General features: G+C 47.0%; 1 protein-coding gene across 2 annotated transcripts in view; it reads left to right on the top strand.

The window, feature by feature from the left end:
• The window catches only part of dapk1 (death-associated protein kinase 1), a 66,200-nt gene that overhangs the window by 11,439 nt on the left and 27,422 nt on the right, over positions 1-27,339 (top strand). For both annotated transcript variants that reach the window (XM_085367586.1, XM_085367587.1), the window contains 5 exons: positions 12,843-13,064; positions 17,197-17,335; positions 22,546-22,675; positions 24,814-24,862; positions 24,991-25,017. In XM_085367586.1, coding sequence (XP_085223712.1) covers positions 12,843-13,064; positions 17,197-17,335; positions 22,546-22,675; positions 24,814-24,862; positions 24,991-25,017 — 567 coding nt within the window. The remainder of the gene's footprint in view (positions 1-12,842; positions 13,065-17,196; positions 17,336-22,545; positions 22,676-24,813; positions 24,863-24,990; positions 25,018-27,339) is intronic.

Below are 27,339 nucleotides of genomic sequence, written 5' to 3'. Positions count from 1 at the left end.
AGCTTTAATTGAAGTGAGCAGGCACGTTTAAAGGGATGCATCGCCCAAAACGAAGGCGGTTAGTTCCCTTCTCTTTATATGATGAAATAAAAACGACACAGAGTCTTTCAGGGGTTTGTTGTTGGAGAAAGTGTTCTTGTCGTCGTGTTTGAAGGCGTTCAAACCTTTGTGGAGACCTTCCTGGGGGATCTGATTCAATCTGAGCTGGTGTCCTCTGATGCGCTGCTGGTTTTCTCTCACTGTGCAGCAGTTTGGCACCGATGCAGCCATTTGTACCCCCATCAAATATTCATCTCTGATTTTAAAAGCAAAATGCGCCGTCGCTCAGCACCCCGAGCGTCCGTCAGTGTGAAGCTTTGACAGCGAGCAGCGAACCACTCAGTGCGTCGAGGTCGTTACCTGGAAGGTGAGCCAGAAACCTGCTGAACATCTGATGGAGCTGCTGGCCGCGGTTTCTTAGTGCTGATTAAAGGATGGCACAGTCATATATTTCACATTACACGAACAAACATTTTACACAGCAGTGTTTTTATAGCCATACTGTACGATGAGCATTCGCACAGACGGGGTCCTCGCTTGGAAACTGCACACAGACAGAAGGTGAAGATGACACATTAGTGTACCAAGGAAAAAATAAACATTTTATGTCATCTAAGACCAAAGCTGTCAACATCAGGAAACAGTGCGGGCTACTAACCCTCCGCAGTTTCAGGTATTCACGTCACGTCTTTGCAGAAACCCTCCTGCAGCAGAACAGCTTCCTCTGCTGTCAGCTCGAGTCGTATACACACACAGTTGTCACACTGGATGCATTCACAGCTAACCGCCGCTGTCCACGGAGACGGCATAGAACTGCTGATGCTCGTAACTGGTCAACCTGACGTTTAAAGATGGCTGCACTCGTTTACATCATAAATGCTGGCAGCTAAACACATGATTTCATTTTTAAATGTCGGTTCTGCTGCAGCTCTGACTGACAGCAGCACCTGTCTGAAAACCTGCGAGGTGAGAGGTAAATGAAGCAGCGTGCTCCTGCAGCACTATGAGGCAGGAAACGTGGACGTGGACGTGGACTGGCATAAACTGTCATGGAGCCACAGTCAGTGCAGGCGTGTGGGTGCTAGCTGCAGGAAGCCCAGGCTGCCGGTGCAGCAGATCGATCTGACGGTTTGTGCATGGCCTGCATGTAAAATATGTTTTGTTATCAAATCGTGTGATTAACAGTTTCACACGAATCTTAAACTCTTTACTATTCTATTCTATACTAATCTAGTCTGTTCCATTCTACATTAGAGGGCATGCACTTCTATGAAAGCACGTCTCCCAGAGCGCTCAGACTAACTCGCAGCACAGGGTCTGATGTCCTGTCATGACTGCTCATGTGACCACAGCCTTCATGCAGGGTGATGACAGGACGACGCTGGTGTCCTACATCAGGAGGAGGGGAAGCCTGTCTGAGCGGGGCGGACGCATCAACTATAAAACTGTTTATTCCGCTCACCGTAGATGCTGGACTGAACGCGACCTGCAGAGCAACACTTGAGTCTTAACTGCTGCTGGGCGCTGTAATGGATCAGGTTAAATGTAAAGTGTGCAGGTCACGCACCTATCCAGGGTTTGACGAGCACGCCTCGCTTTATCTCTCCCTGGCAGGCCTCGCTGATGAACGATCCCATCAGCCAATGATCGGGCAGCATAAAAGCCACTTTGTCACAGAGCTGACGGGCAGCGAGCCTCGTGCCAGGTTACAGCGGCTCCCTTTTATTAGACGCCTCCATTATCGAACCTGAAACGTAGACCTGTGTTTAATGGCCTCGGATCTTTCAGTAAACCGCCTCCATCAGTGGATGATGAAGTTGAGACGAGCACAATCACCCAAAACAGCTTTGGGAGGTTCATTTAAATAAGCTCATACATGATGATCGTGAAGACCTTTGTCTTTATTTATCACATTATATCCTACAGTAGTTTATTACTAATGCAGGAGAAACACACACACATGCAATAGTGTGACTTTCACTCATGCTGGGACTGTTTTCTTTGTAAAGGCTGACAGACGTCCGTTTATACTCAGATGTTTCGTTTCACCGTCTTTACAGGAGACGTTTGATCTCAGGTGTTTGCAGCGATCGATGTGAAGCGCACCGCCTCACTGATGTGTTTGAGTTTTTTCCAGTTACATTAGAACACAGTAAAAGCTCCTCATCAAACCCTCTCTGTTCACAGTTTAAAGAAAAGCAGCGTTTTCAGCTGTTAGTCTGTTCAGCACACCAACACATCAGCTCGAAATCCAGAAGACGTTAAACTGAAAGATGCTGCATTTTTAAACGATGCAAGCCGAGAGCTGCTGGTAACGCCTGCACGTCTAAAGACAGACACTACGTCTATTTGAAGTCTGAGTTACTGTTTCATGAAGGACGATGATGATGATGATGGCTTCAGGCTGTGACTTGCTCGTAACAGAGCAGTCTGCACAAAAATGAACAACATGGAGAAAAAAGCAACAAAGCAAAGTTTGCTGTGGGGTTTGCAGCGAAGGACGGCGAGCGGGAGGTGAGATCGCACTCGTTGTTTCCCACTTACTGAATGTGTCGTCCTCCGTCGGTCCGAGTGCGCCCGCGTCACATGTGACAGAGAAGCCTCGTGGGCGCCTTCTCGAAGCTCTTCCAGCCTGCCCGCCATTGTACTTAACACTTTTCAGCTTTTCAGCACCCTCTCCGATTTCACAGTAGTAGTGCACAGAGCCAATCAATAGCTGGCTCGCAGTAGTGACGGAGAGGTGCAGTGTAGTGTTGGGCAGCGCGCTGGTCTTTGTCCTTCTGTGTTTAAAGTCTCAGAGAAACCTCGTCGTTGTGTTTGTGTTACGAAGACGTGATCTTTGAAGCTTGAGTTTATTTATGCGCACTTAGTTTGAGCTTGTGTTCAATGCTGTTGTTAGTGATTAAATAACACAGTCTGTGCATTAAAAGCTGCTTATAACTATCATTTATTTGGCAAATGAAGCGAGACTCTCAGTGTTTATCAGAGCAGTGTTGGTGGGAGAGGAGGCAGAGCAGCCTTTTGGTTTCTTATCCTGTGGACCGAGTCCAACTCCACCATCCTGAACCAGCAGCAGCCCGTTGGTGTTCTTCAGTCCCAGCATCGAGGACCAGTTCCCATCTCCTGCAGGTTCTGGGGGGGGGCTTCTCCCACTATCAGCAGCTTTTCAGAGCATTGCCACCTTAACTGACTGCAGTCCAAACAGCTGGGATCTGTTCAGTGTGGGGGGAGAGCAGCTGAGTAATGTGACCTGGTCAGCCTGCTGGTGGAGATGCATGAGGTGGTGGGTTGGGATGATTGCCTGTTAGCAGCTGTGCTGTAACAGCAGGGGAAAGGATGCGTTAACACGTTGCACAGTGCAGACGGTCTGCTGCAGGAAGGGCTTTTATTTTACCCTGTATGTTTATACTGAGGGCTTAAAATGTCTTTATACGTTGAATTCTGCTCCCACAAGCCTGGCTGTGATGTATGGCTGGATTATGGCTGGATTGGGGCCAAAGATTAGGAGGCTGAGCATCTTACTTTCCTTTTCAAGCCCAGACAGCCATGGAATCACTTACACATCGGGTTATTCTGCAGAACCTAATGGCGTCCACACAAACACAAGTGTCTGCTTGGACAAAGCCTGATGATGTGGAGTAAAGATGCAGATGTATGAAGATAACACTGAGATTTGTTCTCATCTCTGAGAACAGAAAGCCAGCAGGATTGTGTTACAGTCAGCTGTCCAGCAGAGAACGCAGACTTTTCTGTGTGTGTGTGTGTGTGTGTGTGTGTGTGTGTGTGTGTGTGTGTGTGTGTGTGTGTGTGTGTGTCTCATCAGCTGCTGTCAGCCCGAGCTGTGCCAGACACCCTGCGTTGACAACATGAACTTCCGTGAGCTTGTTATCACTTCGTTCTCACTGAGGAGGCTCCTTTCCAACACAACCCTGTGCTGCTAAAATAATCCTGTCATGTTTATGTGAGGCCTGCGTAGTTTTAATGTTCATGTGATTTGAGGTTCGATGTCAATCAGAAAACTGCGCTGATGCAGATCTGCCTCAGTGTGTTTCTGACCTGCTGATCACATCGTCACAGATCAGTTTCCACACCTGAACATTAACCTGTGGAGATGCAAACACATGTTAGTGACCTCATAATTAGAGAGCTTTTTATTGTCATCCTGCAGCTTCTTGCACAGCAATGTTGGGATAATATCATGTTGTCACTCAGACTGAAGCCTGCATGAGTCTTCAGCTGTCCTTCTCCTCTCCAGTGGACTCTGATCCAGTCTGGACTCAGCAGACAGACGCCATCTCTGCTTTTAAGACCTTACATTTTAAACACTTATAGTTGGGCCTGGATCAGGTGACGCTGAAGTGCTCCAGGCTCCGGCTGCATGGGGGACTTCCCAGGATTTATTCCTTCTTCACTTCCCTCTTTTCTCTCCTGATGCATTTACCTCTTATTCCTGCATGTCCTTAACTCTCCCTGCACTGACCTGACAGTAGCTGCTGGTAAAAGGTTCATCTATTCACAGCTAGCGAGTTGTTGCCCCGTGTGGCAGCTGCTTCACCAACAGGAGGAGGATTGCATCTGGAGTAGAGGCCATCTCCTTCAGATTCGGACAAAATCCCGACGTGATTCTCGGACTCTGTGAAAACAGCAGGAACCTCAGGAATAACCCAGAAGCTTTCATCGTGTACTCCCTCTGCTGCTGATGCTTTAACCTGAGCAGCTGTGATGAAATGAGCAGAAACACTTTCTTAAACCTTGTTTTTGCTTCACAGCGAGTAAAAGTGTTTATATTTGATTAACTGGTAAAAGAGAACTTCACTGATTAGTGTCAGAGCTGAACTTCCTCAGAGTCAGAGGCATGAAAGTAACTGAACTGCCCATAAAGAAAAGCACAGTGAGTCTGTGGTAGCAGCTCGCTGTCACTGCTCAGCTTTGGCTCCATTAAACCGTCGCTGAGTTCCTCCTCTGGTTTGATGCAGACGTCTCGACGTTGGCGTTAAATTAATAAACTGTTTTCATCAGGCTGTACTTAAACATTACTGTCCTGAGTAGTTTCTCCTTTTCCTCGAGCAGCTGAACGCTGATGATGACACCTTATGTTACCAAAGCTTCCCAGCAGCTGCTTCGCTGAGTGTCCTGCAGCTCCGACCGTCTCTGTGACTCTCGCTGCTTCAGTTCTTACAACGACAAGCTGTTTGTGGAGCAGCAGTGCTGCATCTGTGCAGCTGCATCGGCACCTGCAGGTTTGGTTTGGTCACCGACACACAAACCTGCTTTATGACCTCATGTTGGACCCACATGGTCCAACATGAGGTGGGTGGATCTGCGCTGAGAGCTTTTAAGCTTCTCCCTTCTTTCATGTGCGTTTGCACATCGTGCTGTAAAGAGCGGCAGCTGCTTCTGCTCCCGGGCGTGGCCGTTGTTCCCGTGGGAGTTCACGCTGTAACAACAATTACAGATAAGAACAGAAGGAGACGAAACACAGCGACGTAGCAAACATGTGCGGCCGCGTGTTCTCACCCAGATGCGCCGGCCGCCCTTCCTCTCTGCTGCATTGTGCTGCGTTGTTATCATGAAGCGCGTTCCCTGCCCACTCCCACTTCACCGACTTGTGTGTACGAGGCCTTCCTGCTGCTCATTACCACTGAACATTGTTCATTCCGGCACTGCCTCACCATGACAAGGCCGAATTCCCGACAAGAGCAGCGACCTCTAACTAAGCATCGAGGTCGCGCCGATCCAACATCGCGCCGGCGGCGGGTGTGCGCTCAGGACTCGAGCCCCCACGGCTCAGGGCTGCTTGTTTGTGCGCTCTTCAGCTTCCTCATACATCTTTCTGTAACGTGGCAAAGCTGTAATAAGAGCTGCTGTAACAGGTTGGCTGTAATTATTAACGCCACTGGGAAAAATTGTTATATGAAAGCTGGAAAAATGATGTCGCAGCAGCCAAAAGACTCGATGCAAGCTCTGAGAAAATAGGAAATAAGGACAGCATGACAGTGAAGCGAGCTCCACAGCAACAACAGAGCAAGCAAAGAGCTTAATGAGTAAAGCTGTAACTAGATAAACGGCGGTGCTGTAGCATGAGGCAGGAGAGACTTCCTGTATGTGACGCGCGCTCGGTAAATGAGCACGTTATTGGAGGAGCTGAGAGGCCGCAGACACAAAATGAAATTGTCTTTGCTCCCTCGGCTGGACCGATGCTCTTCACAGACTGAGCTCTGTGTAAGACGCAGGTTCGGTTACTTGTTCATCGTCCACGTGTGTACGTTCCACAGGCGTGACTGCGTGTAGTGAACCTGGGTGGGATAGTCCTGTCACTCTGACCTGCTGTATCAACCTAAAGCTACGCTGCGTATCTAAGCACAGATAACCTCCTGCAGTGTTGAGTAATGCAAAGAGCTCCCGGGCAGCTCCTCTCCGTCATCCCCTCCCTTCCAGCTGCTTTGGTGAAACAAGTAGGCCAAAAGTGGGAAGCCCTGTCTGTGCTTCAAGCACAACAAAGGGAGCTCAGCAATCTGATCCTGCAGACTATCAGAGAGCCGGGGGGGGGGGAGAGGTGCTCTTGAAAACCTGCCTCTGTTTGTCAGCGATTCCCAGGAAGGGTTTTTCCTCTGCTCGTTACTTCTGCCCGTCTCTGTGCTCAGCAACATCCGTGCACGTCGGCGCTCTCCCTGCACGTCTCTGGAGGATGAGAAGGATTTCCTCACTCTGCCAGGCTCTGCTAGCAACGTAAACACGAGGGCTCTGTCATCATGCAGCAGGGAGCCGCCACTTTGACCTCCGTTAAAGTAGCTCCGGGTTAAACACAGAGTCTAGCAGGGAAAGCCTGTTTGTTTGCTTTTCCTCACCAGGGGAAGACAGTTCAGTTGAACCGCTGCCATTTTCCCCTCGTCTGTGTGTGTGTGTGCAGCTGGTGTTGTTAACAAAGGGTGGGCTCGCTTTCATACACGGGGAGAGCTGCGGAAAAACACACAAGTTAGAGTTTGGGTTTAATTCCCACAGGCGAGCTGTCGGTGTTTACCTCGTGCTCCTTTTTAGCCACGCTGTCATTTCCACTTAGCTTGCAGACAGATGTGATGCAAACTTTCACGTGTCCACAGGAGAGTTTCAACGAGCTCTTACATAATTTTGTCACTTTAGGACAAAAGAGGAAACATCAGAGGAAGTGCACAGAAACGCGAGAGCGTGAACACTTTCATTAGTTAGGATTTAATTTAGGAAGTTCCTGCAGTCGTAGTACTTTCTGACTCCAGGTTATAAGCACAGCCGTTGCCCTGTGACTGTGCACATGTTCAGTTTCTCCTTTGATGGCAGCATAGACCAGTTTACTCTGTGTGCTAAAAGAGCACGCTCATGCTTCCTTAAATTAATTATGAAGTAATAATTCATGTATTCAAATGAAATTCCCCCTCGTAGAAAGTTTAATTGCCAGGTGCAACAATTTATTCATGTGTGGAGTGCAGACACGCTGATGCTAACGAGCTTACGTCGCTCTTGCTGTTGTGTTACTTTGTGAGGAGCGAGTGGAAGAAAACTTCAAGCCTGAGGATAGTTTGTGGTTGTGGAGGAAACTCCTCGTGCATACCTGAGTTTGGTGCCTGCTCGTGCTCTTTGTTCTTTAAGGACTGTCACATGATTATCGTTGCTATAATTGCAGTGCTTCCCTGAGTCTGCGTCTGCCCCGCGTGTTACCCAACCTGGGAGGAGATACGCCTGCAGCTCGGCTCCCTCCCATCATGAAGCAATCCTGCAGAGCTGCTGTTAGATCGCACCGCAGCTCTTTGTTGGTGCGCAACCCGACACCCTGCAGATAGCTTTTATGCTTAAGGTGCTACTTTGTGTGTGAGTATTAATAAATATCAGTTTCTTGCTGATGCAGTATCACGAAGCTCAGAAATATTCATATTCGCTCAGATGGCAACCACTGAGGGAAACTGCAGTTCCTCTAGTGGCCTCTAGAGGCGCACTGTAAAGGAGAGTTAGTCCCCACTGAGCCTCGAGGGCCGGTGTCCTGCAGGTTTGAGACGTGTCCTCGATCAACACAGCTGATTTAAATGTTAAATGACCTCCTCAACATGTCCTGTAGTTCTTCAGAGGACTGGGAACGAACAAATCATCTGATTCAGGCGTGCTGACCCAGGGTGAGCTCTAAAACCTGCAGGACACCGGCCCTCGAGGCCTGGAGTTCCCCACCCCTGCTTTAAGGGTCATGGCTGCTTTTCCTGACAGGCGTCCCGACGTGGGCGCCTGGAGCTGATCTGGAGCCTTTGACGTTGCTGAAATCTTTGGCTTGCTGTGTGGACAATCCCATCTGACGGGACATTCCCGTAAGAACCAATCAGATGGCGAGGACTGAGGCGACTGAGAGCTAGAATCAAGTTAGAGAAATACATTTTTCACTTTTCTCCAAGCTCTCTTCTTCTTCTTCTTCTTTCTGTCTCCATATCAAACTGAGTTTGACCAGCCAGCTGCCTCCACGTTGATTGTTGGTGATGTCGGGATCAAATCTGCCGTCTGTGGGGAATCCCAGGTTTGTGTGATGCACCATGAAGCAAGTTTATCGTAGGAGGCAAAACCATTTTAACCCGAGTGAATGCAGACGCGCCTCTGCTCGTGTCTCCTGGCAGGAAATCGCAGCAGGTCGTCTCGTTGCGTGGACTTTATTCTCTCTCTCGCCACTTTGTGTTTTTGTAAATGTAGCATTTAAAAGTTTGTGCTTCAGGTTTACTGAGAGAAACGTGAACATTTTATTCATGTATGACGTAGAAATGAGTTGATGTGCGTCTGTGTTGGATCTGCACAGTTCTTGGGTGAAGCTTCTCGCCTTAGCGGCTCATTTAGTCCTAAATATGGTCGCAGCGTCCGTCTTTTGTGTACAGTCTGTGTGTTTGATGATGGGTGTAGCCGCGGCGCCTCGTCAGTAACACTCAGCAGTGCTCCTCGTGCGCTGTTTGATGCGAGGCCTGTCAGGCAGGATGAGAGCACTTCCAAAATGTCACACAGAATATTTTGAAGTGTTTTCTATTGTGTGGAGAAGTTTCCAGTGTGCTGCTGGTTTGTGTGTGGAGTTGTTTCCCTTTGTGCTTCTCTTAAACAGCATGATGATGGTCCTCATGCAGACGCAGCGCCGCGTTTCCTGTCGTACTTTCAGCAGAGAAGTGAAAATGAATAATTAATATTCATTTCGGAGGAGTCACAGAAAGTCTCGAGAACTGCACAGATGGTGTTTAATCAGGAACAGGAAGTCAGCCGTGTTTTCCTTCTCATCCCTGACGAGATTTTCGCAGCAGGTCCCGCGACTTCACAGATTCCACGTTTCCGCTGCACGAGCCGGCGGCGGCGAGACGTCTGAGGAAGACGTTCCGACGGCTGCTGCTGTTCCAGCCGTGCACGTGCACGTGTGCGTGACAGGTGACCGGAGCTGTGTGTGCACGGACGCTTATTACAGTGTGAAACACTTGACTTCCATATGAACGCGATCACATCCTGATGTCTTTCTTTCTGCGCCGAGGCCTCAGTCACAGAGGTGGAAGCAACAACAGGGTGAGGTCAGGCTGAGTGGGAGTGGTACTAGCATGAGAAAGCCTTCGTCCTCGGCTCTCTCTTCCTCTTCGGTCACAGGACGGTTCGCTCTTCTTAAGCGTGCAGTTCAGTTTCTGAGGAAATCTTTGTCCACTGGTTTGTTTCACTGTGGTAAACAGAAGAGACGTGAATCTGTCACAGAGAGCACAACACTGAGATGAATTCAGCCTCACATGATTCATATTTATCAGAAATAATCATTCACCAGTGACTGATCCAAACATGGATCCGTGCATGCTGACGGATTATTATTGAGCTTTGAACTCGGTCATATCTGATGTTTCTTTTGATACAAAGAAGCAACTTGTTGCTGCAACATTTCTGGATGATGGAGACACGAATGCTTCTGCTCGATGTCTTGGAGCGGTTGATGCCTTCTGCCCTGACTGACCCTGTGAGTTACACCGTCAGGTGGACGGCTCGCTTTGGCCAATCAGAGGAGCTCTCATTTACAGTTTTATATATAAGGCAGTGCTGGGATTGCTGCCCTCCTGCACGTGTTGCCTGCTCGCAGGGAAACGTGCTGCTCGTGTTTCTCTTGCTTTCTGTTTATTTGCACAAATTGAACTCGGTAGAAGAGTTTTTGTGTGTTTGGCTGCAGAACGACTGGGAAACGAGTTCATTTCATTATAAATGCTTTAAAATCCAAACTAAGATCCTTGAGGCCGTTTCCATAACACACAACTGTTTCAGTGAGATTGCTGTCATTTTAATTGAATTGAATTTTGTGTGTGTTGTTGTTGCCTGTGTTTAATTGTCTAATTTTTGTAACTGTGGAGTTTGCCTCTGCCTGTTTTGAGCAGGCCTCCTTTGGTTTGTGGGATCTTCCTCCTCGGGGCGACAGCATGGAGCTCGCCTTTGATTAAAAACACGTTTACTGCACAGAATCACCAGGATTGATTGAATTCACTGATAGTGAAGAATATTTGTTCAGTGCTTTTCTTTGAATGGATCTAAACTCTGATGAAGTCTTCCTGAGCGAGAAGCTCCACCAAACGAGCCGATCGATGCCGAACGCTGCACGAGCCGCATGCAGCCGGCGCAGCAGCAATCTGGCAGCACGAGGAGCAGCGCCGCTCTGCTGCTGCTCGTGTTTGTGGAACAGAGACAGGGAGGGGGTATGGGGTCTTTTGTTGGCAGCAAACTTCCAAAATCAAATGCGTTTTGTTGTTTTTCCAATTATTTTCCCACTTGGCTTCAGGCCCCGCCGATTGGCCCTTTAGAGCCGCGGCTGTTACGGGTCACATCGGGGTCACGGATGCTGCCTTCAAGCTCATCTGCAGCTGGCGGTCTCACACGAACTGGGTCACTCACACTGTGGAGTGAGGATGTGCAGAGAGCTGAATCACTGCTCTGATTCCTGACGACTCTGTGCCGGCAGGGCTCAGGGAGTCGGATGACTCTCACTTTATTGCCCATTTTTTGGCCGGAGCCGAGGAGACGTTTGCCATCGTCTCTGTTGGAAGCCTGTGTGAAAATCTTGCTGTGGAAATAAAAAAAAGAGGCAGAATGTGGCGCTCTCTCATTTTCACTCACTCTTCTTTCTCTCACCCCCTACTCCCTTGTACTCTTCCTCCCTCCGTGGGTGTTCGGTACACTAAGTGCTGCGTGATTGCCGGGGCCGTGAGGAGGCGTGAACAGCCCTCAGCCAAGTGTCCCTGCTTCCCCGAGTGGTTTTTCTGGCGCTGCTTCGGTCGAGTGGCAGAGGAGTCAGCAGTCTGATCAACCACAGCGCTGCGTGGCAACGCGACGGTGCGATTTCCATAACAGCCTCTGTGTTGTTGATACATGCAATAATCGTCACAGCGAAATGTCACGCAGGCTTGCCACATCTGGGCGAAGCGCTCACGTGTGCCCTTCAGGAACGTGTGCGGGGATCAGCAGCATTGTCTTTGCTGCAGCCTGTCAACAGCAAATAATAAAGACGGGCTTGAAGGGCGGAAACATCTGTGCAGATGTGGTGACGGAGGAACTTCAGTTTGAGTTTGTATCCTGTGGGAGAGGCGACAATCTGCTTATTATCTGTTACGTGGCGACTACACGATGTCAGGAGACAAAGTTACACACCAGCGGTCGGTGAGGTCGTTGTGATGTCACTCACTTTGTAAAGCATCATCAGTGTTTCGATAACAAGCCGACTGTGAAGCTCAGCGTCACTGAGCATGCTCCGATCAGCCTCCTCGTCCAGGGCCCAGGTTAGCGTGACCGTCCACGGATTTATCATCGAAATCTTTTCTTCTTTTTAAAAATCAACATTTCTGGGCGGATTTATAGTCGGTTTATGGGCTTTTTCTACATAAGAGCAGTTAAAACGTTCCCAAATGATCCCAGCCTGTGTGTTTATCACATAATAGAACAACAACCACACGCCTCTAATGTGTGATGGGTAAAAAACATACAGATCTTCTCATTTTCATCGGCCCAGGTTGGATACACTGCATAGAGTATCTGTGCCGGACGTGCCAACGAGGACACGCAGCTCATTATTGTTGAGGTGCACGTCTGGTTTCAGAGTAAGAGTTTAAAGTCTGGATGTTTGTCGGCTCTGTGGACGAGGTGCTGACGCTGAGAGCTGTGCTGCTTTTTGCACACTGTTCCTGAACTGATTACGAGGGGCTGCTGAAGGTGGAGGGAGGTGGAGGGAGGTGTGCCTCTGCACTCTGTGCACAAGTCTTTTATTAAAGATGTGGGAGCGTTCTGCATCAGAGACCAAGGCCACGAGAAATAACCCGACTGCACCCGTGCAGGTTGTCGTGTTGCACGCTGCTGTCTTTATTCCTGCGTTGCTATTTCAGCTTCAGCCGTGATTCATCCAGCACTTATTAATTAAAGCTGTTCCTGATCACCAGTTTGCTTCTCATAGTCCCTCCCACTCCCTTTGGCTCAGATGTCTATGTTTACCATATTGACAGTGATGCATATATGCAGCCTGATGTCTGTTTTTAAGGTCGCTGAGCAGCCGAGGTTCCTTTCAGCTCGCTGCTACACATCTTTATGTATTTTTCATTTTCTCAGGTTTGTTCTGAATGATTTCTCTGCCCTTTCAGCTGCAGTCATCATGTAGCTCCATATGCTCTATCTTAGGTCTCTGCTACAGCAGCTTTGTGTTCACAGTTCAGAATAATCCTTCTGTCTATCACCTGTCTCAGACTTCATCCTCTGTCTGAAATAAGCTGTTGTGGTGTTTGCTGAGCGCTCTCTGTGTTCCCTCCCGTCTGCAGCGGTCAGTTTGCTGTGGTCAGAAGATGCAGACACAGGACTACAGGTGTGGAGTTCGCCGCCAAATTCATCAAGAAGCGGCGCAGCAAGTCGAGCCGACGAGGGGTGACGCGGGAGGACATCGAGCGCGAGGTGAACATCCTGAAAGAGATCCAGCACCCGAACGTCATCGCGCTGCACGAAGTCTTTGAAAACAAGGCGGAGGTCATCCTGATCCTGGAGCTGTGAGTTTGTCTTCTGTTTGTCAAAAACATGTGTAAAATACATTTAAAACCACAAAAGGTCCAAAAACATCAACAAAGTAAAAAAATAAAGAAGATTCTGCGTCATAAAGGTTCAAATCAGAACACGTGAAACACGTGAAGAGCAGATCAGAGGGATTCATTCATCAGATGTTTAAAGCATTTAAAAAAAGCCAAACGCCCGACCAGACTGGCTCCTCCTCTGATAAACGTCCTGCAGGAGCCGGTTTGTCTTCAAACAGACGGCTGATAAAAACCGTGACGGTAACTGTATCCCACCAGTTAAACCAGTTTTACACGCTTACTTCAAACATCAGCAGTGTTTGTATTCCAACTATGCACCATTATTCACCATTACTCTGCGCCTCAACAATAAGGTCGCCGCGCTGCAGATAGTCGCCCGACGGCATTCCTGTCCGCTGATCGCGTCTGAAATAATGGCACCGTGTTTGTTGTGGTTCGCCGCGACCTCGTCTCCACACCGATAGTGAGCGGGCAGACCGCGTAACTATGGCAACAAATAATCTCTTTTCCATGTCGTGTATCTCTGTTGTTTATGTTCTTTAGGCTGTTAAAGATGTTAGAACATGTTAATAACAGCAGAATGAGGTTGGCTGTTGTTTTCCAGTTTTCATCTTTCCTCGTTCCCAAAGCAGGAAACAAAGCCTCTCTGCTCCTGATTGGACTCTGTTCATGGGCTGTGAAATTACAGGTTCAGCAGTAAAATCAGGGAAAAACTCTCATTAGCATATAATCAGTTTACTGAGAACATTCATGGGTTTAAAAATAGTGACGCCTCGGTTCATGTTCGAATTCTCCACCCTAAGTAGCCGTTTATCTCCTCTCTGAGGCCTTTTTAAATCCAAGCTCATAAGTTTATAAGAAGTTTATAAGAAGTCGCGTCTTTAAACCTGTAAGACTGTCGGAGGCACTTTGTAAGTGGACGGTCTGAGAGCCGCCGTCTCCCTCCTCAGACACGTCGGTGTTTCGGGAGGTTCTCACCTGTCAGGGACGCGTGTCAGCTGAGCCACCTTTGCCCTCGGGTCATTCTAAAGACCTCCACCTCTGCTCCATCCATCTATCCTCTACCTCCATCACACACAGTATCCCACATGTTCACTGCTCACTTCCACAGCATCGTTTATTTTCACTACATAATGAAGCGTAGTTAACCTCATAAAGGACAAATATGGAAAATTCATGCTTTTTTCTTTGTGTTGTTGAAGTGCAGATGTTGTGAGTCTTTCAGAGGAAGTGGAGGTCGGTTATCTGTGGGCGTTATTAACGAGTGAGTGAAGCAGGAGACGATTCTGTCCTCGAGCTTCCTCTGTTGGGTGTCGCAGCTCGAACGTGTGAGAGTTCAGAGGAGAAACACACCAGGCTCCCACAGAAGCCACACCAGTGCCTCCATAAGTGATGGAGGTGCTGATGGTTGTGAGAGTATAGAGTTCACATACAAGCCAAATATTTCAGCAGAAAACACTTGAGTTTCCCTGAAGTCTTCGATCCGTCTCGTTTTCACGACGCACTTTGATCTGCTGATGGTGACGAGACGTCTGTCGGTGTTCAGCTGCTGCTGATAGAGGATCAAATATGAACCAGGAAGTTTGTTTTAAAGGCTTTAAATGCTTAAATGTTACACAAGAGCTCGAAGCTCCTGGATTGGCTGGTTTGATGTCTGAGGTAAACGCTGCTGACAGGTGTGGCTGCGCTCTGGATCTGGTAACGTGTGATTTCGATGTTTTTTTCTGTACTTGGAACGAACCTCTGATCTGTTATGGGTCAGAACCACAGGCGATATGAAAGACTGATGAAGCCACGGTGACACCACCCACTTTCTGGATGGTTAGCACCACACAGTCGTAACGTCAGGCACAGAACCCGTTAAACACCCAGCAGGAGCCGCGGTTTAATGACGTGGGAGGAGCTGTCCACAGAGACCCAACACCTCCTCTGTCCCAGGCGTGATTTTTAATGCAGGCAGATTTTAAAGGCGTTCGCTTCATTTTTCAGCTTCAAAAATGGGTTTTAACACAACTCCATGATTATTAGAAGGCTTTAAAGTCGCGACACGTTTCGCCTCACGCTATTTGCATACCCACCGTCTTTAAAGCGTTTCAGCAGCCCGCAGATATTCACCTTCCTCCTGATGTACGTCACAGTAAAGCGACACTTTCAGACGAAGCGGTGAGACTGTGCAGACGTCAGACGCGGCGCACAATCGTGTTCAGTGATGGTGACATATTGTCGTCATGTGTTGAAGTGTATTGATGTTTGTGCAGACGCTGCATGTGAAATGGAAACAGCTGATGTCGGTACAGTTTGGTGTTTATAGTCAAAGTCGGCTCTCGAGCGTGCGGCGAAATCGAAGAGACAAGATGTCGTGTTTTGTTGATTTCGGGCCCTTTTGTGTCTTTGCGTTGCCGTTGTGGTAAATACAGCCACGATAATGATGCACAGCTACGAGCTGCAGGGAAGTGACAGAGCTGCTGTGTGTGTGTGTGTGTGTGTGTGTGTGTGTGTGTGTGTGTGTGTGTGTGTGTGTGTGTGCGTCCTGTGAACCACTGAAGCAGATGATGAGGTAAAGAGTGGGCGGAGCTGTGCAGCTGGTCTGGTGTTCCCCCTCGAACGGGGGTGGGTGGGTGTGTGTGTGTGTGTGTGTGTGTGTGTGTGTTTCTATTTCAGGATGGGGAACATTAACTGTGGTCATTTTATTTTTCCACAGCAAAGTAAACACAACTTATCAAAGTAGATGTGTTTCTAACAATCAATAGAAAAGAATAGAAAGTAGAATCTTTATTGTCACTGTTACAAGAACAATGAGGTGCAGTAGCTACTATAATAAATAATAAGTACAGTTTAAAGTGGGAGGGATGTTGGTTCCATTAAAGTATAAATAAACATGCAGTTTATAAATGAAGTGTGACGTGAGTGTTGGCAGTGCAGTTATCCTCCAATCAGGGTGGAGGTAGGGCGTGTCTGACAGCCTGTGGGTAAAAACGTCTGAGTCTGTTTGTCTTCGACCTGATGGAGCTGTAACGTTTACCAGAGGGAAGGAAAAGTGAGTGTGCAGGGTGTGAGGGGTCTTTGATGATGAAGTCTGCCGGTGTAAATGTCTCTGAGGGGGGTTAGTGAGGTGCCTCTGCTGCCTTCACCACCTGCTACAGTTTCCTCTTGTCCTCCACGGTGCAGCAGTCGAACCTGAGTGTGCAGCAGTAGGTCAGAAGGCTCTCGATGGTGGAGCGGTAGAAGTTCACGAGCAGTCTCTGGGGTGGTTGGGCCTGACGCAGCTTCCTGAGAAAGTACAGCTTTGTTGTGCTTTTCCTACCTTGCAGTGAATAAATGTGAGGAACTGGAACTCGTTTTCATATCTTAGTGAGGACATGTCATTGACATGTTTCCCCCTAGCTGCTTACTATAACCATCAAAAATGAATGTTAACCCTAACCATAACCTAATTGTAACCCTGAGACTAAAACGTGAGGATGTGACTGTTGGCCCTCACAAGTATAGTAGCAATATGTGGGCCCCACAGAGATGTCTAAACAGGCACACACACACACACTCTCTTACTGCTGTTAGTTCCCCGTCTCTGTTCAGAGCTTTCCTCTGTTTTATCCTCACGTCTCTCTTTGCTCTTCCTCACTGTGAAGAATAAAATATGTAAGAAGTTTTGAATCTCAGCTTCATTGTGTTCGATGAGCTTATATGAAGTAAAGTCAGCCGGGTTTTTAGGAGGTTGGTGAGAGAAGCTGCAGAGTCTTATTTATTTATTTAAAGACTGTAATTGCAGCACTGGCCGGTGTTATTTCTTCCTTCAAGTTCGTGTTTGAACTTGAACATTTGCAGCTGTTTATTGAAATGCAGACAGGAAATGGTGCACCGTTGTTAAATAACCCAACAGGTCGTTTTCATTGAAGGGTTTCATTGACTTAAAGCAGTTTTGTGCAGACAGCGCTCCTCTGGATGTGTAAATTGGTCGGCTGCTAAAGCATCAGGATGATTAGATTACATCAGCTGAGCTGTGTTAATCTGGGATTTGTTGCTGGCTTTGATCTCAGAGATCTCACTTTCTCCCTCTCCCCCCTCCCCGTCCTTCTTTCACCTCGCCCAGGGTGGCCGGAGGCGAGCTCTTCGACTTCCTGGCAGAGAAGGAGTCCCTGAGCGAGGAGGAGGCCACGCAGTTCCTCAAGCAGATCCTGGATGGAGTCCACTACCTGCACTCCAAGCGGATCGCTCACTTCGACCTCAAGGTACATCTGCAGCTGAACCGAGTCCGCCGTGCGTGCGTGTGTGCGCATTTGTGTGTGTTTACATATCTTTGTGGGGACCAAAAATCTGAAGTATACTTGTGGGGTCCAACAGCCCTTTTGGGGACAAGTGCGTCCCCACGAGTTCGAAGAGAGTCAAAATGTGGCTTTAGTGTCAGGGTTACAGTTGGGCTATGGTCTGGGTAAGCAGCTAGGGAAAGCATGATGTCAATGAGGTGTCCCCCACAAAGATATGAAAACAAAGTGTGTGTGTGTGTGTGTGTGTGTGTGTGTGTGCTGTACCCACTGATAAAAAAGATAAAATAAAAGCTGTGCGATAGTTCAGTGGCTCACATTAATAACACGCAGGGCTGAGGATGTTGTGCACTCACAATGAAAAAGATCTAAAAACAACGAATCGATTAATCGAATCATTCTGAGTCTGTCCGTGTCTCCTAGGAGATTTTCCAAATGTTCAAACGTAAAGAGAAAATTGACGATGAAAACGGATCCGTTCATGTTTAGTTGGGATAAAACGACTGAAACCATCATTAATATTTAATTAACTGTGCACATATAAAAACCAAACTGGAGCCCTGAAAAACTTTGCTATGTGAATACCCTTGTGTTGTCCACGGGTCATTTTTGTCCTCTAAAGAAATCTTTTGCTATCAAAAATGTATTTGTTATTCATCAAATGGGCTGAAAATAACAGAAGTTATTCATTACTATACTATGAATGATTGGAATAAGTTTCAAGTAATTTGATTTATTTATGTGGTTTTTATTGAATTTTATAACGTTGGTGGTCCTCGTGGACAAAAATGACCCCAAAGTACAAAGTGTTGCAAAGAGCCGTATTTTCACACCATACTGTTTTCAAACATCTTTGATCTTGGATCACTGATGTGTGGGGTCAAGCACTGGTCATAACAACCACAACAGGCAGCACAATGAGGAGGCAGGTGCTCTATATTCAATGAAATTTTATTTATACAGCGCCAAATCACAACAACAGCCGCATCAAAGTGTTTCGTATTGTAAGGTAGACTCTACAATAATACATACACAGAAAGTATCCTCAAAAGCCTCCATTGCACTGGAGATTTGCATACTTTGATGAGCATACTTTTTTTTACCATGTTGTGCAAAGCAATGACCAGTAGGACAAAGCACATATTGTCCTCTAGTATAATGAGGAGGGAGAATCAATGTTCAGGAAGATCCAGGGTTAGAAGATATAGAAAATATTGTCAATATTTAGAGCACATGCTACCCTTTCTCTGAAAAAGCACATCAGCCACCTGCAGAAGTGGAAGAAGGCTATGAAGTGAAGAAAAGTGATGAAGAATCTGAACTATGTTCAAGTAGGTTCTCAGGCATCCAGGACATGGTAGTCTGAGGAGCTTGGAGAGAAAGTGACTGGGCTTCTTGAAGTTTCTTGAATTTTCAGAATGTGAAACTGAAATAGAAGATGTGTCAGAGGACTACACATCATCCATTTCAATTATGATGAAGACAAAGAATCAAGCAGGAAAGAGGAATCAGCTGAGACAGAGGAATATTTGCAGTAACGTGAGGAAACACTGATCTGGTCTTCTATCCTTCCCAGTGACAGACGATGCATGACTCTCTCATGTGCCTCAGAGAAAGATGATCTACCACAGTCCAAGCACATGTGCCAGGTCCCATACTCCTTCAGTGGCTTTTCTACTCGAGTACTGAAAGCATTATACACAGTGTATTCTGCTTGTATTCTGCTTTTTAATGTTCACATGCCAATGGATGCATCAGAGACCAAGTTGGGGTTCAGTAACTTGCCCAAGGACACCTTGGTAAGAACTCCAGACTAGAGCACACAGAGATTGAACCAACAACCATCCAATTAGCAGATGACCTGCTCTACAGCCAACTCAATGATGAACAAGGAGGGACAACAAGAGAGGAAGAAAAATGGACCGAATGCAGCTGTAGGCATATGTGGGTGTGTTGATTCTTACTGCCGTGCATCCAGTAGAGTCGCTACGGCCAGTTTATGACATCCTGAGTCTGGTAGAGAAGTTTTCATGCTGACACAAGATTAATCATAGAAGCACAAAAAGGACATAATTTCTTGATAAAGACACAATAGATGATCGTCGTTCATGACACAAACGTGCTCCCATTTGAGGTGTATGATGTGTGTTGGTGTTGACTTGACTTGAAACACAAGTGGGTGTTCCTCCTGCTGTGATGTAAGATCCTGGTACTGATGTGACTGTATGAGCAACAAGTCCCCTTCAGAGGACTCTGTCCCCTCCAACAGAACATCCAAGTAAACCAGGGAACTTTGAGACAAAAACATGGGCAGCATGTGATGCAGGTCCAGCTGTACATGGAACATGCTCGTGTGCGATGGCAAACCGTCTGTCCTGCAGTCAGGACACGAGTTGTCCCTAACATTGCAGGTTTCCAAAAGAAAACAATCACCTGTAACAGCTTGTTTACTGTATATGCCCCTTGGCCTGCAACTGCAGAAAGAATGCTGTCCATGATGGGACCAGTGCAGAGGAATAAACCTGAGCTTCCTCCTGCACTTGGGTCAAATATGGACACGCCTTTGTCCTCATGAAAGTTTGCCTTCACTCAGACTCATGCCCTCCTACCATGCCAAAATATAGAAAACTGTCAGGCAATGAGTTGGAATAAAGTTGAATAAAACCTTGAAACACAGAGATGGATGATATTTTATACTTGTTGCTTCAAAGCAAACGGGGTCATTTTTGAGCCCTGAGGACCACAGGTGTGATTATGTGCTGCCATTTAAAATTTATAAATGGTTCAAAAAAAGAATTCTCACTAAAGTTCAACATACAGCACTCTGTATGTTGAACTTTAGTGAGAATTCTTTTTTTAATTTTTTTTTAATATTTAATTTAATTAAATATTTAATTTTCTTGTTTTATTTTCGCTAAAAAACAGGGTGTATTTTTTGTAAAGAAGGTCTGGTGGCCCTAAAATGTAAAATGTTGGGTAAATTATGTGTTAATGTGTTGGTCTTAAGTAAAACTAAGGTGTAACACTGAATTGATTGACAATTTATACTTTATACTTTAAAAAACAGTCAAATGAAGTGGGGACATTTTTGACCCCTGATGGCTCACATTGTATGCAAATCGGGAGGACATCACAAGGGTTAAAATATCTGAGCTGTGTGAGTTCAGACGATCTCAGAGGACACAAACGTGTCTGAGTGAGCGCACCTTTCAAATGCACTTCTTACATGCTAACTAACTGGCTGTGTGATGTTCAATAGTTTGTCTCGGTTTTCCAGGGATTCGTCTCATTAACGTCCTTAAACATGAGAACCAAACGTTTGTCACGGTTTTCTGTCTCAGTGAAACCCTGGGAGTGTCCTGCTCCTGACCGTCAGCTGACTGGAGCGCTGATAACGTGGCATCTTTCTGACCACTCTGGTTTCTCTCTGTGTCTCTGGGCTCATAGTCATGACTAATCTGTTGTTTAAGGTCTCTGTTGTTAGTGGACAGTTTTCCAGAGGGACGAGCAGAGGTCAGGAAGCACTCGGCACAGCGCAGCACATTATGTTTCCTCCCTGCTGGACGAGCTCCAGTGTTTCTGGTTGTGAGTGTTCTTTGTTTGTGTCTCGTCATTATCATTGATCAGTTTTCCACTTGCGCGGCGTCCTGGTGTCCTCGTACATCACAGTTTGGGACACGCTGGCCTCAGGCCTGCAGATAATGATAACCTCTGAGCTCAGCCGCTCGTGATCGATGCCAGAGCTTTTACTGAGCACGCAGCCTCCGCTCCGCGCATTAGCCGCCGTTATTCACTGCTCAGCTTCATTTAATATACTTTACTTACTGATCCCACTAAAGTCAGGCGTCTTTTATATTTCCACCCGTGTTCTGGTCATATGATGCTTTATAAGATGTTTTGTGAGTTTTAGTTGGAGGCTGTTTACGCTGCTTTTATAAGGAAATGCAAAAGTTTTCTTTTCCAATCAGCTGTTAGAGACAGTAACGTGACCTGTGAACTCAGTGCGTATAATCATTCAGGCCATAATCGTTTAGAGTCACCTGCGCTTTTACTGGAAAGTATATGAAATGAAAACTCTGCTCTGTCTCTGTTTACGATCGTGTATCTGTGTTTGCGTTCGCCGCCTTGTCGCAGTTTCCACTTTGCTCCTGGTTTAAGGTGTCCACACGATGCAGACGGAGACCTGGAACAGCTTGTAACCCACATTGGATCATCTTCCTTCACTCCAGCATAAACATGAGCATAAACATCGCTGTTGGTGGAGCAGAGAACAGAGCGGGCGAGCTGTTGTCAGCGCTGCCCACAGCCAATCTGTTCCTCCCCGCACTGAATCCCAGGCTCGTAATCGTGCTGAAAGGACGAGACCTGAAGGGAACGCGGACTCATCTAAAGCTCGTCTTTGGCTTTCTATCCTTTCTCCCACTTCCTCGAGAGGTTTCCACTCATGATTTGCATGGGATTTCCATCCCTGATGAGCCTGCTTCCTGCCAGACTCTTCCTGTGTGCTCCTGCCTCCTCCTCTATTTGCACACACAGGACACGCTGTGTTTCCTGCACACGTCTGCTCTGTTTCTGGACGTCTGAGCTGTTTTTCATTGAAATCATGGCGGGCAGATGGACGTGCTTTATGGAAATGTCACCTCCTCCTCTGTCTAATCGCTTCAGTTTGATTTTTACAGTCGATTCATAACAGTTCCCTGAAAGGTCGATATTAGAGAGACGATCAGGTGTCAGCAGCACTGTCTGGACAAGCAACCTGCTGCAGAGGAACCGCAGAGAGAAAACCTGAACTGTGTGAGAGATAAAGGTTGATGACATGCAGCTGTTGAATGTAAACACATGTGGAGTGAAAGGAGGAGAAGTGTTGTGTGCATCATGGAAAATCACAGGAAGTCCAAAGCTGCACATGTTTGCTCAACAAAGACAGTTTGAAGCCTGATCTGAAAGTAGAGCTGAGTCCATAAGAGAGCCCCTGACAGCTGAAGGCTCCGCCTCCCATTTACTGTTAAATACTCATAGCGTCTGTTTGGATAACAGGTAGTCTTTAAGATGAGACAGGCCTGATTATTCAGGAATTATTATATTATGAATAATAATAATTATAAGTCCAGCCTGTGAGTAAGTCTAGTTCCCGTCTGGTTCGGCTGATGAATCCTGTTTTCTTTGCTCCTCTGCAGCCGGAGAACATCATGCTGCTGAACCGCTCAGTGCCTCACCCGCGCATCAAGATCATCGACTTCGGACTCGCCCACAAGATCGATTTTGGCAACGATTTTAAAAACATCTTTGGAACTCCAGAGTTTGTAGGTCAGTGTCCCACAGCTGTGCACACGGGGCTTTGTGTTTCTGACACTGTTCTGTTTTCCACCATGAACACACACACACACACACACACACACACACACACTGCACCACCCTGTTCTCCTGGCTTCATCCCAGAGGTTGCATATTGTGAGAATGGACGCCAAATGTACCGGAGGGACCGAGAGAGAGACCTGATAATAGGCCGGAGATTATCAGAACTGGCCCCTGCTGCCTGCACACACACACACACACACACATTCTTGTTTTGATATTTTAGTGAGGACATCTCATTGACATAATGCTTTCTCTTGCCACTTACCCTAACCATGAAAAATGAATGCCTAACAGTAACTATAACCTAATTGTAACCCTGACATTAAAACCACATTTTGAGTCTCACACTTGTGGGGACGGGCACTTTGTCCTCATAAGTGACTGTTGGTCCCCACAAAGATGTCTAAACCAGTACACACGCTCGCAGAGACACCAGTGCCATCTGCCCTCATCTACTCTTCTCTGGGGCAGCAGCCAACCCTCCACCTGGTGCCAGTGCCCACTACCAGCAAGATCCAGGCCAAGACCAGAGCACGTTCCCGCTGCAGCGGGGTGTCAGCGGGCAAATGGTGTAAATAAAGATCAGGTGGAAGAAAGCCAAACGATGTGTGGGATAGACGATGCTGGAGAATCGAGTCAGCTGCAAAACATAAACATTCATGCTTTCCATAAAATAACATGTTCTTTATTTGTTCTCAGCGCTGAAAACCTAAAGTGTTGAAGCAGCAAATAAGAATAAAAGCTCAATATAATAAAATAAGATTCAAAATAAATTAAGTCCTTCTGCAAGTCTCGTCTGAGTTGGTATTTTAAGCCATTTTAAAATTTCAGTAAAGTCTGAGGCAGAAAAACTGAATCAAAAGTTAAAAGTCAAAGTAAAGTTTAAAAGCTTTTCCCTCCACGGCTGCTCTCGCTGCTCCTGCAGGCTGTTTGTTTAAAAGCCAGGATTCTTGAATCCTGCTCGTCTCTGCTCGTCTCGTCTCCGGTATGAAGCGAGCAGATGAAATGGCAGATGTAAATGTAAATGCCAAGAATAATAATAATAATGGATTGCATTTATATAGCGTTTTCAAGGCACCCAAAGCGCTTTACAATTCATTCACACACTGATGGAGGCAGCTACAGATGTAGCCACAGCTGGTAAAGTGTGTTGCCCAAGGACACAACGACCAGGACAGAGAGAGCAGGGGGATCGAACCAGTGATCTTCCGGTTACAGATGTGCTTCCCAACCCCCTGAGCCACGGTCTTGCTTTTGCAGTTTGCATTTGCAGTTTCAGTTTTTGCTCTGCCTCGGGAACGCAGCGCTCGGCCGCTGCAGGGCGAGCTGGAAAAGGTGAGTGTGTGATACTGACGGCGGCGTGCTGGGGCTGTAATAGCAACAGGAAGTTAGTTGTTGTAGTTCGCCCTGCTGTTCTGGCTCATTTACCAACACAGTCGGCTGTTAGAGGCGAGGCCCTGATGCACGGCTCATGGAGGAAATTAAGGTAGTTTAGATCCTTTAACACATGATTGCTGCAATTTGCATCGAGTTGTTCTCCGTCTCTGCGTCGCAGCTCAGTCACAGCTCCACACAGAGACGTAATGAAACGTACTCTAACGCAGCGCTGCACCCAAATGTAAAAACCACACAGATATACAGACACTTCTGCAGGTGGGGAAACACTGTTAGCTGATTTATTGTCAATAATAAACTAATAAAGGCTGAAAACGTATTGTTTACAGTCTGGAAGCATTTGATTGGCCCATAAATGGAGCTGCAGGAAAAACGATGACATCATCCCGTTGATTTTTGTGGGTTCTTCTTTCAGATGAAGGATGTTTTGTTTCAGCACGATTAGAAATGAATTCGGTGATTTGTCTTTGATTATTCACACATTTACAGACAAGAGGGGAGAAAAGAAATCGCAGCTTTAGCAGGCGCCATAAAAAAATCCCACCTCTGAAGGAACAAACAAATCAGCGAACCTAGCCCAAAGCGATCGTGCGCTCCAGTAAAGCTCAGCAAACTCTGAGAAGAATTAGTGTGGAGAAGAAGTAACGTCTGTGTGCCGACCTGACTGCTAACAATCTGCTGTTTCCTCGCAGCTCCTGAAGTCGTCAACTACGAACCTCTGGGCCTGGAGGCAGACATGTGGTGAGTAAACACGCAGAGCTTCATCCCAGCTGTGCGTCTGCTGTAGAATACATCGAGGATTTTCATGGTGTTTGATGTTCGAGATGTTGAAAAGCTGAACTCTGTTTCTCTCTCCTGCCTCCGCCCAGGAGCGTCGGTGTGATTACCTACATCCTGTGAGTATCTCAACCCCGCAGCAAACCTGCTCTTGCATAAACTGTATGTAAGCGATGGAGCTTTTTGAACCTGCTCTGCTTGTCTGACTGTAATTGGAATAATTACAGGATCAATCGAGCCGTCCGCTCGTTTTTCTATTGCAACCAGAGGAGTCGCCCCCTTTTGGCCATTAGAAAGAATGCAGGCTGACGGCTTTTACACCTGATGGGAAGGGACCAGTTTTTATGTTTCACTTTGCTGTGTGTTCACTCGCTGAGCGTGAGCAGCAGCGAGTGCCAAGACGCGGCGATCTCAGCGGCGTCTCTCTGACCTCGGTGGGCGAATCTACGGTGGCCCTGAGAGCTCAAATGCACTGAAACATCAGAAATTAGCAGCAAAAAAAAATAATTCAAAAGCTCATAAAACGTGACGGCCCAGCTGCGAAAATCACGAGCTAACAGGAAACAGCTGCGAGCAAACACGTGTGTCCGCGATTATGAATCATGTCATTAAAACACGCGTTTCCTTCCATCTTTGATCTTTTTGACTCTTCTTTTGTGCGAAGCCTTTTTTTCTTGATGCCGCTTCGTGTCACACCCAAACCAGCAAACACCCACAGAGCGCTTTAAAGATGGCGTCGGAGAGCTACTGTTGTGATTGTGTTCGTATTAAATATCAAGCTGTGAGTTGTTGTCGACTGCATGCAGCCCACAGCTGCTGGATTTCCACGGTCAGCGGCTGGTTTTCACCCGAAGAACGTTTTGTTCCAACGCCATCATCAGTTTCTTTGATTTCTTTGTTCTTCGTGGTTTCATTTGAGGAAGAGTTGAGCTCAGTCACCAAACGAAGCCGTCACAGGGTCGGCGACACGTTTCCTGTGGGCTCGCCGACTGTCACGCTGTGATGGGACCCGCTCTCATCGCACGTCCAATTATCCACTGATGGAAAAGGTTGTTTAATATAAAACTGATTTATACTAGTAAATTCCTGCAGTGTTTGATTATTTTTAAAGAAGTGGCCTTTTTAGAAGGATGTTTGCTCCGGCACACTGAACAGCCCTGTTATTAAAAGCTTGTTTTTCCTGCTGCGCGCACACTGGAACCTAAATGAGCCGAAACTCGTCACAATATTTAAAACACTTTGAACAGATCAGATATTTGCCTCTGAGCCACAGATGGGATTTTCCCAGTCCTGATAATCTCTGCATGTAACTCGCACGTTAAGCTGTTTTTAATATTTGAAAACTTTTCTTTTATTTGCTCTGATTCTTAAATATTAGCGCTAACGTGCACTGTTGTTTGAGGCTAGTCTGCTTAAGCTAATTGACTCTGGACTTTATCCTGCTCTGCCGATGCTTTGATCTTATCAGCATGTCGTTGGGTTGATAAAGGAGCTCGGAGGATCGCAGTAGTCTGATTAGATCCAACAAATTCTCCTGAATTCACTTAGTTTGGTCTTTAAAGCAGCCGTTCTGCAGACAGCTGTTTGTGTGCTCTGTGTTTGTGAAGCAGTCGCCTGCAGACGTGTCAGCACAGTTTAATTCAGCAGCAAAAGTGAAGTTCACGTCCTCGACGACCCGCCGGTCGACTGCTGCCGGCTCTCGATGATCCCGTCGCCTCTCTGTGTACTCAACTGAAGGCTTCCTGAGCTCCCGCGCACCTTTATCCTTCAAAGTGACACCTACACCAATTTTTCCAAAAAACAAATCGCACATTAGTTGCGTTTGCCTACACAAACATGCGAGCGTGCCAAACAAAACAAGGCGAGAGAGAGAGAGAGAGGGAGAGAGAGAGAGGGAGGGAGGGGGTAAATGCCAAACGCCAACCTAAAGGTGTCATCAGAATATTCAATAATAAGCAGCTGCAAACAATACAAGCTTTTCAGTTTGCATGATACACAATCTCAAACAAATGTGTCTGTGCTCACACACACACGTGGGGTATTGATATCTTGTGGGGACATCTACCCAGTCCCCACAAAGACATGAATACAAACGCACACTCACACATGCATCCCAGTTCGTGGCGTCCGCCCACACAGCTGTCACAGCTCAGCCTGGCAAGGTAGAAAATAGATTGTTCTCAGCTTCTTATCACAGCAGAGCAACAGAGAGGTGCGCTGACTCTTCATCTCTCACTGGCAAATGTAATGTATAGTGTGTGTGTGTGTGTGTGTGTGTGTGTGTGTGTGTGGGAGCGTTCGGTGAGCGTGACACGATGACCACAGAATCATAAACAGTGCTCTGGGTAATGAAACGCGCTCTTATTTCCTCTTTCATCAGGCCTGGCGTGCCGTGCGCCACACAGCCTGGAATCATATGACTGAACGTGGCGCCTCTCTGC

The sequence above is a fragment of the Diplotaxodon limnothrissa genome, linkage group LG12, assembly GCF_057381915.1.
Source record: "Diplotaxodon limnothrissa isolate DT_005_m linkage group LG12, D_limnothrissa_male_GT1.1, whole genome shotgun sequence".
Taxonomy (NCBI): domain Eukaryota; kingdom Metazoa; phylum Chordata; class Actinopteri; order Cichliformes; family Cichlidae; genus Diplotaxodon; species Diplotaxodon limnothrissa.
This window is presented reverse-complemented; position numbering and strand designations above follow the sequence as displayed.